Genomic DNA, 13180 nt, shown 5'->3' with positions numbered 1-13180 from the left:
CTGACAGTATTAAATGTGAAAAATTATTAATAGATACTTTAAAATGGACATTAACAAAAGTTTAGGTCACAGACCAGGTTGACATAGTAACAAATACTTAGTAAATTAAACCTAATACATATATACATGCTACATATTTGAATTGTAGATGTCAATTATTGTCTGGCCTGGGAAAGTGGGAGGTTCTAGACATGTACAAAGCAAAACTTTGTATTTTAGCTAAATATACTTGTCAGGCTTGAAATAAAATAATAACAATAAATGTACGGAATAATTAACGTACTGCGGAGGTTGGTATTGCATGTATATAATCTCGGCGCCGTATCAGCAATGCCTTGCTTTAAAGCTTGCGGCGCCTTGGAAAATTTAAATCCAAATACTGAGTCCGTAATATTTAAATAACACAATGGTGATGACAAAAATCACAGTTACAAGCAAAAAAATCTTACACTCAATTAAAGTGAATTATCTGCCCAAGAAAACATTAATGAATTAAAATTTCAAATTTATATACTTTTTTATTTTATTATTTTATAACTTGTCAATTTTTACTTGCGATAAAAATACAAGAGCGAGGAATTGTAAAAAATAATACCCATAATTATATTCTTAAATCTACCTAGCCACTCAAATTGTCTGAATAAATCACTTGTAGTTTGTTTTTTTTTTTTTGAAAAACAATTTTTGTACTCTTATACCATATGCACAAATATTTACGTTTTGTCAACTGAATGTGCTAATAATAAAAGTTAATAACTTACCAGGTGTACGAGTCTGAAATATGGATTTCTCTTGTGATGGAGTATGTTCACACCACAAGCTTCTCTAAGTAATTGGTGTGATTCATCTTGAACCTCTTTAAAATAAAAATAATGCTGTCCGCGAGTGCTCTTTATTTGGCACAAATTTTGGCATATTCTATACAGCAAAACAATATTATACAAACACTTTTTTTAACTAATGGCTTGTGCACATTGACTCTTGTTGACGGCAGAAAATGCAGGGTGTTTCTCTACACTGCATTGGCGTGCCATGTGTTGCCTGAAATCCACACTTCATACTTGTACACCTGGTACATATAGAGGACCATTTGCGTTAAATATTACCTCAAGGGTGCTTATTTCCATGTATACAACACTGTAAAGTGTAAAAATTGTATTTTAGTAGAAGGCAAGAGTAGGAGGCAAGTTGTGATGCAGTGGAGGATACAACTGCGGAACCACAATCCGATTCAAGATTATCATAAAACAGTTTTTACTTACATCATTTTTTTGACATGCATATATTTGTTTCTTATTAAAATAATCCACACATTAAAATCACATGTGCTATCTTTTACTTTTGTGATAGGGAGATTCTCTTAAAGAAGATACAACAAAAAATATTCCCTCAATAAACAGTCAAGATATGTTTTTTTTTCAATCGTTCAACATTTAATAATTTGAGTTTATAGCAGTCAATTTAAAAAATTAACTTTCAAGGGCATTTTATTAATTTTTTAATCAAAACATGATTCCTAAATAAAATACTTTTAAAATGTGATGCTAAATATATGAAATTTAATAATTAAACACAAAATGTGAATTAGCAATGGTGGAAAGGGTTACCGTGCTTCGTCCCGAGTAAATGTCTTTTGAAAAGAAGCAAGTTGAGGTGGTGGGGGGGTTGGTGTGGCCCCCGCAGCAGCTGCCGTCAGCGGTGGTGCAGGCTGAACAGGTCCCCGGCCGAGGGCAGGGGGGCGAGCCCGCTCGTCACGTCGGGGAGCTGCGTCACGTCCGGCAAGCTCTCCAGATGCGATTTGATCTCCGTTCTAACGGCGTAGATTTTTTGTAGCTTCTCATTGTATTCCTGAAATATTTGCACTGATACACTTAGTACATGATAATAATAAAAAAAAACTAAGCATCACCCACCGCAGGGGTAGGCAGAGAGAAGCGGAAAGCAGATGCTGCTTTCTGAAATTCGATATCCTTCAGTATCCTTGGAAATTTTGATGATTACATCCCAACTGCAGAGACCTTACAAAGGGAAAAATATTACAACATATAATAGAGAAAAAAAAAGGTGTATGTGTTCAAAACATGGCACTGAAAACGGATCCTAAACTTTTCCTGGAATGTAAGATTTGTAAACCTCTCCATTCTCGGGGAACTATCAGTAATTGTAACATTCTACAGAAATTCAGAAAGGGATCCTCTCCGCTTTGATCGTGTTGACATAAAGAGCAAGAGGCCAGTCAGGAGCAAGCCTAATAGATCTAACACTCCCCTCACCATTCTAGTATTGGAGGTATGGAAGCGCATTATACTCCAGAATACCACGACATTCGACATTAAGCAAGATTTTTTTTTTTTTTTTATCTATTTCTTCAGTTAGCTTATTTAATACAAACTAATTATTCTTTTTCAAACCCTTATCCACACCCACAGCGGCACTGTATCGTATAAACGCAGTGTTATCTTAGTCGTTAACACATGAAGGAAAAGTGATCAGCCCTCCCCTTCAGATACCAGTCCAGGAAAATATTGAACAAATACTAGAGTGAAAAAACGACTTATATTTATTGGCCACCCTGGGAATCAAACCCGAGACCTCCAGTACGGTAGCCGAGCTTGCTGACCATTACACTACGGAGGTGAACTAACTAATATTTATTATACTTAATTTAACATCATATAGATTTACATTTTCTTACAATAAACATAAGAATTTTTTTTAATTTCTCCTCATTCTTCATACATTTAGGCCTCTCATCATAAGATGAGAAAGAAATACACCACAAAGAACAAACCTCCAAGTTTAAGGAATACAGCGAATGGTAGATATACCTCGAGTTGCTCCTCAGACTGCCGGGTGAGATCCTTTTGCGCCTGCGTGAAGTCTTGCAGCGCCGCGGCCAGCTTGCGGCGCCGCTCCAGCTCCGCCGACAACCGCGCGTTGTAGTCCGCCAACAGCTCCACGGCCGCCGACACCAGCGCAGACAGCTTCAAGGCTGATTCTTTATCTGACACATCAAAGGCATTCGTTGAAACTTCAATTATTTTGGTTGGAATTTATTTCATATATTTACTATATTCATATATATCTACATCTCTCTAAATTTATTTTTTTTTTTTTTTTTCACTTTCTTATTTGTTTATTATTTTTAATTTCATTGTATAAAAAAATATGTTGCTAAACATATATGGCTGACTAAGTATTGCACCCACCACTTAGTCAAGCTGGAGTAAAGAGTTATTATTATTATTACTACGAATAATCGAAGAAAGACGGCACTTTCTTGCGACTATCTCGAAGAGACACGCCGAATGGATCGGTCACATGCTGAGACAGGAGGGTTTTCTGCTCCTGGTAATAGAGGGAGAAAACGCCAGAAGACGATTACGCAGCGAATATCTTTGCAACTCATTTGAGGACATGGGCTGTTCAACGTATGAGGAGCTGAAGAGGGTTTCTTAAAATAGACCGGAGTGACGAAGGAGGTGTCATTTGTTACTGCAGACCGATCCACAAGATTGAGACCACAGAAAATTTGCTCACCCCAAAAGATTCATGGCTAAACCCTAAAGTTGAAACACGCATAGGAACTGATCATGGGGTACTCGCAGAAATTCACCACAGAAGCTCTAAAGCTTAGCAAAAAACAAATAAGGATCGTAACCAGGATCTTGACAGGACACTGCAGACCGAGGAAACACATGACAAAATTGGACTTCATGACTCCCCAGTATGCAGATTTTCTATGGAGGATAACAAAACGCCAATCCACATTCTCTATAATTGTGACGCACTCGCTCGCAAACGAAGTCATATCCTTGGAGGACCTCTACTGGACTCCGAGAAGGTGAAGCTCCTACCACAAAGACAGGTCGTGAGTTACATGACTCACGTAGGTCTTGGGAGTGAGCTGCGATACAGAGGGAGGTCACAATAGACCTAATATGGTCGCAGTGACATAAGGGATGCAAGATCCTTTGACCTCAAAAAATAAATACCGTAAGGAACTGAACATTTATGGCTGAACCCTAAATTTAAAAATTCTATAATGAACTAAACATCACTGAGTGTGTTGCTGACGAGTGAGGATATACATACCTTCAAGCTTAGCGAGAAGTTGGACTTCGGACACCTCTGGAGGAAGGGAGGCTATTCGTTCTCTAACGGCTGCGTCACTAGAAGCGCTGTTTTCCAGTTCTAGGAGAGCCTGTCATTTGAAAAATTAAATTAAATAAATAAAAACTAAAATTCAATATTGACCGTTGCGAGTACCGAGAATCGATATGACTCTGGTTGCCTAAAGTGCGGCCTGCCCGACATACCGAAAATGATACAGTGTATTTTGGCGGTCGAGCTGAGAGGGTATCTCGCAGTGTACGCCTTTATTCATCAATAATATTCACAAATAAACAAATTTAAATAATTTTTAGTGAAAAATTTAAATACATTTTTTGTAAAAACTTATTGTTTTCACCCTTACAATGTCGAATTCGTCCAATATTAATGTTGAAAGTCATTGTTATACTCAAAGTAGTGATAGTTCCAATGAAATTAGAATATTTATCAATTGGAGGATGCTCATCGATAGTATAAACTCAGAGTGCAAGCAAATTTCACACAACCTTGACACATTCTTGTGAAATAATATATATATAATTTTTTTCTCAAATTGCATTTATTTTTAAATAGTATATACAAGTATGTTTATTACAAAATCCTGTAAAAGAAATACTAAAATCAATCAATATTTGACACAAATATTACTGATTTTATACACACCTAATAAAAAAGGACCATTTTTCCAACAAAAAAAACTCTTCAGCAATTTTAGCATACACATAAGAAAAATCTCAGCACTAAAATGGTAAAATTTTAAAATAAATACAATTCTTTCATTGTGGTGACAAAAGTATGCAGTTTTGTAGGTCAAACAACACCAAAATATTGGTTTGTTTGACCCCCAACTGGTCCTGATGAATCATAGTGTGCCACATGATCAATCCGGTGATAACTCGGCTATTGATTATGCTTTTACAAGCTTGTGTAATTTAAACACAACGCGTTGATTCCTTTTTTATAATTTAAGTTTCACACGGTAAATACCACTATGTATTTCTTAAAATGTATTGTGACACGTATCTCGATGCATTCAACCGGGTTTCGTCGTAACCGACATCATCAAACTGGTGCTGTAACGAAACCCGGTTGCTGGTTTAAAAAAATTAATGAATTTAAGAAAAAATTACATAGTTGTTATTTTATCATATTATTCAAGTCTTTATAAGTGCCCTTGTGGTAGTATTTTACGAAAATGGCGCTATACAAATTATCCAAATAATAATTATTAGTATTACCTTGACTAGTTCCTCTGGCTCCGGAGGGTCGCCAGGCGGGGTCTTGGGGCTGAGCGTCACGTGCGTCTCTATGAGCCCGTCCACCTCCACTTTGGTCTCGCTGAAGGTGCGCTCCCTCTCGCCGTTCTTGGACCGCTTGTCGTTGTTGTTTTCAAACACATCCCCCCCCTTCCGTTTCTTCGGCTTGGCAGCGGAAGCCGCTTCCGGATCCACTGAAAAAAATAACAGACAATGATATCGTAGTCATACAGGAGAAAGTGACCGAGTGCATTGTTTTACAAAAACGTGATCATTGACTATTTGATATCTTACTAGCTTAATATCGCCCTGAAAAAATCCCAAAGGATTTTAAACTTGGAAGTATAATATATTGACAAGTTAAACATGACTAACTGCATTCATGTTTATTTTCTTGCCAAGCAAAGGTGACTTAAATGGCCCTCCTGAACATTTTACGTTTTGGTGGTTGGTCACTTTCTCCTGTACGACTAAGATATTATGTTATTCGATCAAAGCAGGGTTGTCAAAATAGCTAAATAGATTGGAGGGCTGCAGAAACAAATACTTAAACTTTTCAAAGAATAAATAAAAATACAGGGACGTTAACAACATTTTGAGTGTGTCCAAATACTTGTATATTATTTTTGGATGACGTCCCTGTATATTATTTTTTGACATCTCATCAAAGATGAAGAAGAATATGGAAGTCTGGGCATTTACGGGGCTGACGACCGTCATACTATTCTTCATCTTTGATGAAGAATAATATGACGGTCGTCAAGAGATGTCAAAAAATAATATGCAGGGACGTCATCATATTATAATGTAATAATTTTTTTAGAATAAATAATTAATTAATTTCTTTGGGATGCCATAAAAATAAAACACCTCCGCCCGCCTCCGTAGTGTAATGGTCAGCACGCTTGGCTACCATATTGGAGGTCCCAGGTTCAATTCCCAGGAGGGATTCAAATAAATATAAGTGATTTTTTCACTCTAATATTCATTCAATATTTCCCTGGACTGGTATATGAAGCGGAGAGCTGATCACCTTTTCTTCATGTTTTAACGATCAAGATAACAGCACTGTGTTTATACGATACACTGCCTTATGCACCATCGGGTGTGGATGAGGGTTTGAATTTTTGTTGAAAAATATATATTTAATTTATTTATTTGGGATGCTATAAAAACAAAACAATATTCTACAAAACAAGTTATATAAAAGGAAAATATTTCATATTTGCGGTAGATCAAAAACACGTCGCGTGCCGCATAATTATAAGCTGCGCTTTGGACAACCCTGGATTGAGATCCCCAAAATTCCATAAAAAAATTGCTTCAAAATTAAAGTGTCTTATAATCCCTAGCATCTTATAGTCTGTAAAATACGGCGTTCTTTTATTTTTCGAAAACTGTATATCCGCACAAAAAGTAAAAGTCTGTAGAATAATTGCCGCAAACCAAAAAGAAGCATTAAGTGACTGTGCATTGAAAATAAAATACTTTCCATAAACGTCGTTAAAAACATGCAGATAAATCAAATAAGTAAATTACGTAATTGCATGCCGAATGGTTGAATCCATCTTTTGACAATTGACAAAACATAAAATTTGTTAACACACTCTTTATCATTCATCGTTCACATTGAGTAATGCCTCTTTAAATGTGTTAAATAAAATACCACTTTAAAGTAGTATTACACAAAGTGAACGATGAATGATAAGGAGAGTGTTATATTACCATATCACAAAGTTAACAAAGCTTTTAACCCTTAATTACTATCACGAAGAAATTACATAACTGCTTATTATTTATTAAATGTATAAGATAATAAAACTTGCTTATGATTAAAGTGCTTTATTGATTTTATCATATTTAAAAGAAATAACATGAACTAAATATCAAATGCGAAGCAGAAAATGCTTAATTTTTTTATGCGAAGTTGCTTTGACCCCAAGCGACTAATTAAGGGTTAATATACAAAATTTATAATTTGTTTGAATTCATCCTCCTGCCTTCACATTCTACTTGAAAGCATTTCACATGAGTTAATAACCTACATTCATAAGTGTGTAACACAATACATATTCAAAAACTCACCTGCTTTTATAAATGCAGAGAATTTAAGGTTTAGCAATTAACCCCATAATTTATTAATAACAGTCTGTAATCAAACCACTTGTTAAGGCCCAGCATTCTTTTAGTCGCAACTTAATTTTCTCTAAATCCAGGTAACATTTTACGTAATTGATCTTTCTCAAAACACCGTTTTCACATTTAAAAAATAAGTATTTCTTCGAAATAATTATAGGGTTTTCAAAAGAAAATAATTATTAAAAAATAAGGAGTTAAAAAAAATATATTAAAATATTTCATCGATACATATTCTAAAAAACTAATAAATATCTAATGTACATTCTCTAAAAAAAATTAGCGTGAATACACGTGCAGCCCTGAGCGCATTCTGATTTGAACGCTTGAGACAAGCTTGAGATCTCAGCCTTAAAATAATAATATGGCATCCAGTAATATTTCTTCTCCATATGTATGTGTAATATTTCATATGTGAAATAAAATATTTTTAATATAAATAATTGACAAAATAAGCTGGTGAAATCTAAACAATGTATAAATTCATACAACAACAAAAAAGCAGCTTGTATAACTTTAAAATACAACACAATACAATCTGATAGTACCACCAAAACTTCTTAACCTTTCCGGGAGAACAATAATTTATGTTCGGCTTTCCCTAGCGAGTGGGATTGTTTTACATGAAAAAAAAAATTTTTTTCACGTGATATGTATTATCAAGAAAATAAATTATGTAAAAATAAAATTAAAAAAATAACATATCAAGGTTATATTTTATGACAAAATTACATACAAATATCCACCGATGTCATTGCTACACAAGTTACATCATACCAACTGGCAGACAAACTTTTGACGTTCATAAACATCGATACTCCTTTCAGGAAAATTCGCACCGACGTTCATTTACGTCCATACTCCCGGCAAAGTTAATCACAATAAAAAAATTCATTTCAAATATTAAATAATGCTAATTAAACCATGACTTTTGACATGTCAGAATCTTGTACACTAAAGTAGGAAAATGAAAGAGGGGAAAAATATATTCAGCTAAGATACCACTCTCTTAGAAAACCAAGATATATGTCTTCTTTCTATGCTGTGTTGACCTTCCACTCTGCACCATTGGGTGCAGATAAGGGTTAGAAGAATTTTAGTATTACTAAAATAATCTATAAAACTTGCATATTTTAAGTCAATAATGCAATGAAGCTAGAATAAATTAGTACATAGTAAAATTAATGAATTTTATTTATATCAAGTCTATGAGCAACCTTGTAACCTTTACACAATTCGTGTCATGTCATGTTATCATGTTTTACACATAAAACTAATCAAAATGATAAAATAAAGACTTCTTACAACAGTTAAAACAGAGTCAAAACAACAAACAACAACAATGTATTGATCAAAACACATAACTTTCATTCAAAATTCATTAAACAAATCATGTAATTCACCAAACATGATTTGTCGATTATTTTATGAGACATTTCCAGTCAATCAGACTTTTATCTCGAGACAAGAAGCTAGCATAGCTTGGTGGTTCTATACATATGCTGTTTTATTTACATACAAAACATAAAAGAATAAAAATAAGTTAGAATATTAAAAATGTTTACAATGATTGGGTCTCCCGGCGGTAGCGGAAGACTCTATGGGGCCGGTTTCATTAATCCCAGCACTCAGTTCTATGTTCACTGAGGAAAAGTCATAGTTAGTTAGCACAAAAAAATGACAATTCACATATCGCTCACTCCTTTCAACAACGTCATATATCAAAAATCGACAATTTTCGGTTGTGCATGTTTTCGGAATGCCCAGAAAATGTACTATATCCCATCAAAAGCGGCATATTTTTAACTTAATATTTACTAGCTACAGGGCACAAAGTGTTTTTTTTTTGCATTTTGAAGAAAAGGTATCGTTTAATTATTTTTTTAAATAAACTAAATATTTTTTGAATGGAGAAAAAACATTCAGGTTTTACCTAAAAAGATCTGTTGCACAGTAAAAGTTGAATAAGTGGCTTGATATTTATTTTTAATACATTTTATTATATTCTTAAACTTTAAAAACTATCTCCTGAAAAATCAAGTTTTTTAATATGTGACGTTGTTGAAAGGAGTGAGCGATATCATCAATACAAAGCAATTCAGGTATCACACTAAACAATTTACAGTTGAATAAAATTACGTTCATCTTAACAATCACATAAACTCATTTGATTCAGCAAATATTTGACTAAATATCGGGACGTTTTTTTGCAGCGTCGGGACACCACGTCAATAATGAAGATAAACAATATAAAGACAAATGACAACCCAAAAATAGCTTAAAAATTTAAAAGTAATTATTGTATACAATCAAGTATAGTACAGTAGAACGGGGCTACTTGAACTTTGATGTGTTACTTGAGCCCAGTACAAAAATTAGATCGTGGTATCGTTCAAAGTATTGTGACAATAAGTGTCACCTGTCAGGGAAACAATGAATCATGTCGATACGTTCATTATTGTAGACCAAATACAGATTTAAATCCTTTTTTTTACTGGGCTCAAGCAACACATCAAAGTTCAAGTAGCCCCGTTCTACGGTACAATACAGTGGAACCACTTATAACGAGCATTATTCGTTCCAGAATCTTTATTTGTTTTGACTGGTGCGAAAGTCTTGACTCACAAGAAGTTTTCGTGAAAAGGGAACTTGCCCTTCCTCTATAATGTGCGAAATATCGCTCAATAAGGGAGCATCTTTTTCACTTTTTTTTGCTTGCTATGCGAATTACTCATTATGAGAGGCCCCACTGTACTCCCATCATTGAAAATTTTATAAAATAGTGATGATTTTTTACCCCTTTTCTAGGCAAGTCTTCAAATGCTAGAATGAAAAAATTTACTTGTATTGATTTCAATCTCACCAGGCATGCATCAGCATCCGAAACTGGGCATAACATCCCAAAAATATGCAAAACTGAAAATCAGTCAAGTTGAACAATTTACAACATTTTGAGTGTGTCCAAATACTTGTTCACAAAATGTGGATTATCTCCAATTACAGGAGTTATTTTCACATTATTTTTTGACATCTCATCAAAGATTAAGAAGAATATGGAAGTCATAGGCTGTCGTCAGCCCCATAAAAATAAATTATCTGATAAAATTATAAGCTTAAATAATAAAAATGAAAATGGTGTTTTCTAACGTTTCTCATGTGTGTGATTGTATAATCCAGGATTCGGACCTCACATACGAGTTTCTGCTTAATAAAAAGCTTCTTTACATCTCACCAATAGATGTCTCTAGTGAAGTTCTAGTGATTCAAGAACGAGGTTTCTAAATTGGTGACAAGGTTTCAAAACTCACCGGCGATTTTGAATTCTTCTATTTGTTTTCCCGTATAGACGCCCCTCTCTCCCCAAATGTTGAGGATCCTCCCCAGAGTGTTTCTGGTTTTCTCGTTCATCCCCGTGGCGGCCATATGCTCAAACGCCCTCTTTAACACGTCGCCAAACTCTTTGCCATACTCCGGGCCTTTCTTCTTACTGTTCTGTATCACGTCGTTGGCAAGATACATGAACGTCAACTGTTTTCCATCTTTGACTGAAATAAAAATATTTTAAAAATCAACAACCGTGAATTGAATTTTATTTTTAAACATAAATTGATGGTGCAATGTCTAAAACAGCGTTTCTCAATTCGTGCAAGTAGAATTTTTATCTGGTCACCTGAAAAAAACCTTCATATTGGTGTTTTCTGCTTTTTAAATAACTTTGGATTGGATTACTCAAACATTGAATATTCTTCTTCTTCTTCAAACCCTTATCTGCACCCCAATTGTGCATAGGGCACTGCATTATATAATCTCAGTGTTATCTTGATCCGTTAACATATAATGGAAAGGTGAACAGCCCTCCGCTTCAGGTACCAGTCCAGGGTAATATTGAATAAATATGAGTGAAAAAAAAACTTATGTTTATTTGACCCCCCCCCCCCTGGTAATCGAACCCGAGACCTCCAGTGCGGTAGTCGAGCGTGCTGACCATTACACTACGGAGGCGGACAATAATAAATAATATGATTAATAAAGATGAACTACATATAAGTGTGAAGCAAGCTTTTTATGTTAAAGATATTTCTTAATAAAATTCATGTGTTTATCTTCAAACTTTAAGTATTTAGTTTACATGAAACAGAATAACATAATATGTTGATAAATTATTTGATTTTTTCATCCAAGTTTTTAAAGGTTAAATATTTATAAAATGTTTATGTACTAAAGCTATGTTAAAATTTCTTTTATTTTCTTCTAATAAAGAATACGTTATATTTTACCTTAGTGAAAAACCGAATGAATAAATCAAATAAATGTTGAATAAATTGCGCAAAAACTAAAATTAATTTCCTCCATAAATCACATAACATACGATAAATACGAAATAAGGGTCCCGGTTTTGAAAAATAAAAACAATTATTCAATTCATAACTAAATTAACGTTTGCTGAGCAACATTGCATCATTGTTAATCATTTTTTTCGAGTTTTTATTTTATTTCTTACTAACCTCAAATGTACTGCCACAAAAAAACCTATTCAAATGAGAGAAATTTGTTTAAAAGTACATTTTTAACGCAAACAATATACATATCAATGAAAGAGACTACATAAAATGGTTTGATACTAACTTTTGAGAAGCTCTTTAAACCAAATTTTGACCGCAGTAGCGTGATGTTTCCTGTGATGTATGAGCCATAACGATAACGTTTGGATACTTTGTTGACTAGAATTCAGATCATGCAGTTTTTTTATAAGAGCACTCTCCGTAAATCCAGACATTATTATAAAGAAATAATCCAAGTTTCGTGGTCGGCGGTACCTTCGTCCGGAAAAAAACAAGCGACAAACGAAGAACGACCAACCCGACGAAACGACAGAAAAAAACCCACCAGAAAACGCTGATAACAAAATCAAAATCAGATAGAAATACTGTATCCAGAAAATGAATATCCAGCATTGACAAAAAATACACCATAAGCACATGAACCAAAGATTATATACTAGTAAAGATTGATCTCTCAGTCAAATTAGTATGGTAAATGATTATACATGTTGAAAAAAATCAAGAAAATTAAATATTCTCACTATTCACACTAAAAAATAACCTACGCAGAAAAATCAGCTGATCGATGCACTCGACAGCCTTATAGAGACAAAAAGGAAGAAGAAGCTCAAATGTCAAAATCAAAATAACCTAAAAATGCCATCGACATGAAACTCTGTAAAATGCGTTTCGTCATTTTCCCGCCTTTTCAGGAAAATGGGAAAATACGCATTTTACAGAGTTTTATGTTGATGACATATTTAGGCTATATTGATTTTGACATTGTTCAATGAAATTGAAAAATGAAAAAATCATTTAGCTGGTAAAAAGGTTTATTATATCCATACTTTGACTGAACCGGAAGGTGAACCAATTACATACTCGAGTTCTCTTAAACCTATAACCTTCTGGATCAAATCAAAGAAAATTACAATATTACAGGAATATATAAAATTATTATTGTACTTAAAATTACACACACAAAGGGCACTTGTCCACTACCCAGAATTTTACCCTCCGGCAGTCAGGTTTTGAAAAGTGAAAGCGACTACGACAGTGTAGCGTGATCGAATTTACGCGCATCGTGTTCACGCACTGATCAAGAGCTCCGATCCGAAGAAAGATGGAGAAAAG

At 34.2% G+C, this 13180-nt stretch overlaps 1 protein-coding gene across 5 annotated transcripts; it reads right to left on the bottom strand.

The window, feature by feature from the left end:
* Positions 1–655: 655 nt before the first annotated feature.
* On the bottom strand, positions 656–12390 carry LOC148302865 (regulation of nuclear pre-mRNA domain-containing protein 1B-like). Of its 5 annotated transcripts, none has more exons than XR_015838567.1 (8): positions 12132–12390; positions 10814–11050; positions 9071–9148; positions 5352–5563; positions 4096–4204; positions 2829–3004; positions 1608–1848; positions 656–1137 (listed from the first exon to the last, which is right to left on the bottom strand). XR_015838567.1 is itself a non-coding variant. In XM_088270928.1 (7 exons), exons 1-7 carry the CDS (start codon positions 12280–12282, stop codon positions 1693–1695), a joined length of 1119 nt encoding a protein of 372 aa, XP_088127054.1. In that variant the 5' UTR covers positions 12283–12390; the 3' UTR covers positions 656–1692. The 5 variants fall into 5 exon arrangements, 2 of the variants coding, with proteins under 2 accessions (XP_088127054.1, XP_088127055.1); XR_015838568.1 differs by having other exon boundaries at positions 656–1041; XR_015838569.1 differs by lacking the exon at positions 9071–9148.
* Positions 12391–13180: the final 790 nt, after the last annotated feature.

This window comes from Brachycentrus maculatus, unplaced genomic scaffold (genome assembly GCF_059751285.1).
Source record: "Brachycentrus maculatus isolate JH-2025_06_01 unplaced genomic scaffold, ASM5975128v1 h1tg000404l, whole genome shotgun sequence".
NCBI lineage: Eukaryota > Metazoa > Arthropoda > Insecta > Trichoptera > Brachycentridae > Brachycentrus > Brachycentrus maculatus.
Note: the sequence above shows the minus strand (reverse complement) of the source record. Positions and strands in the feature narration are given on the sequence as shown.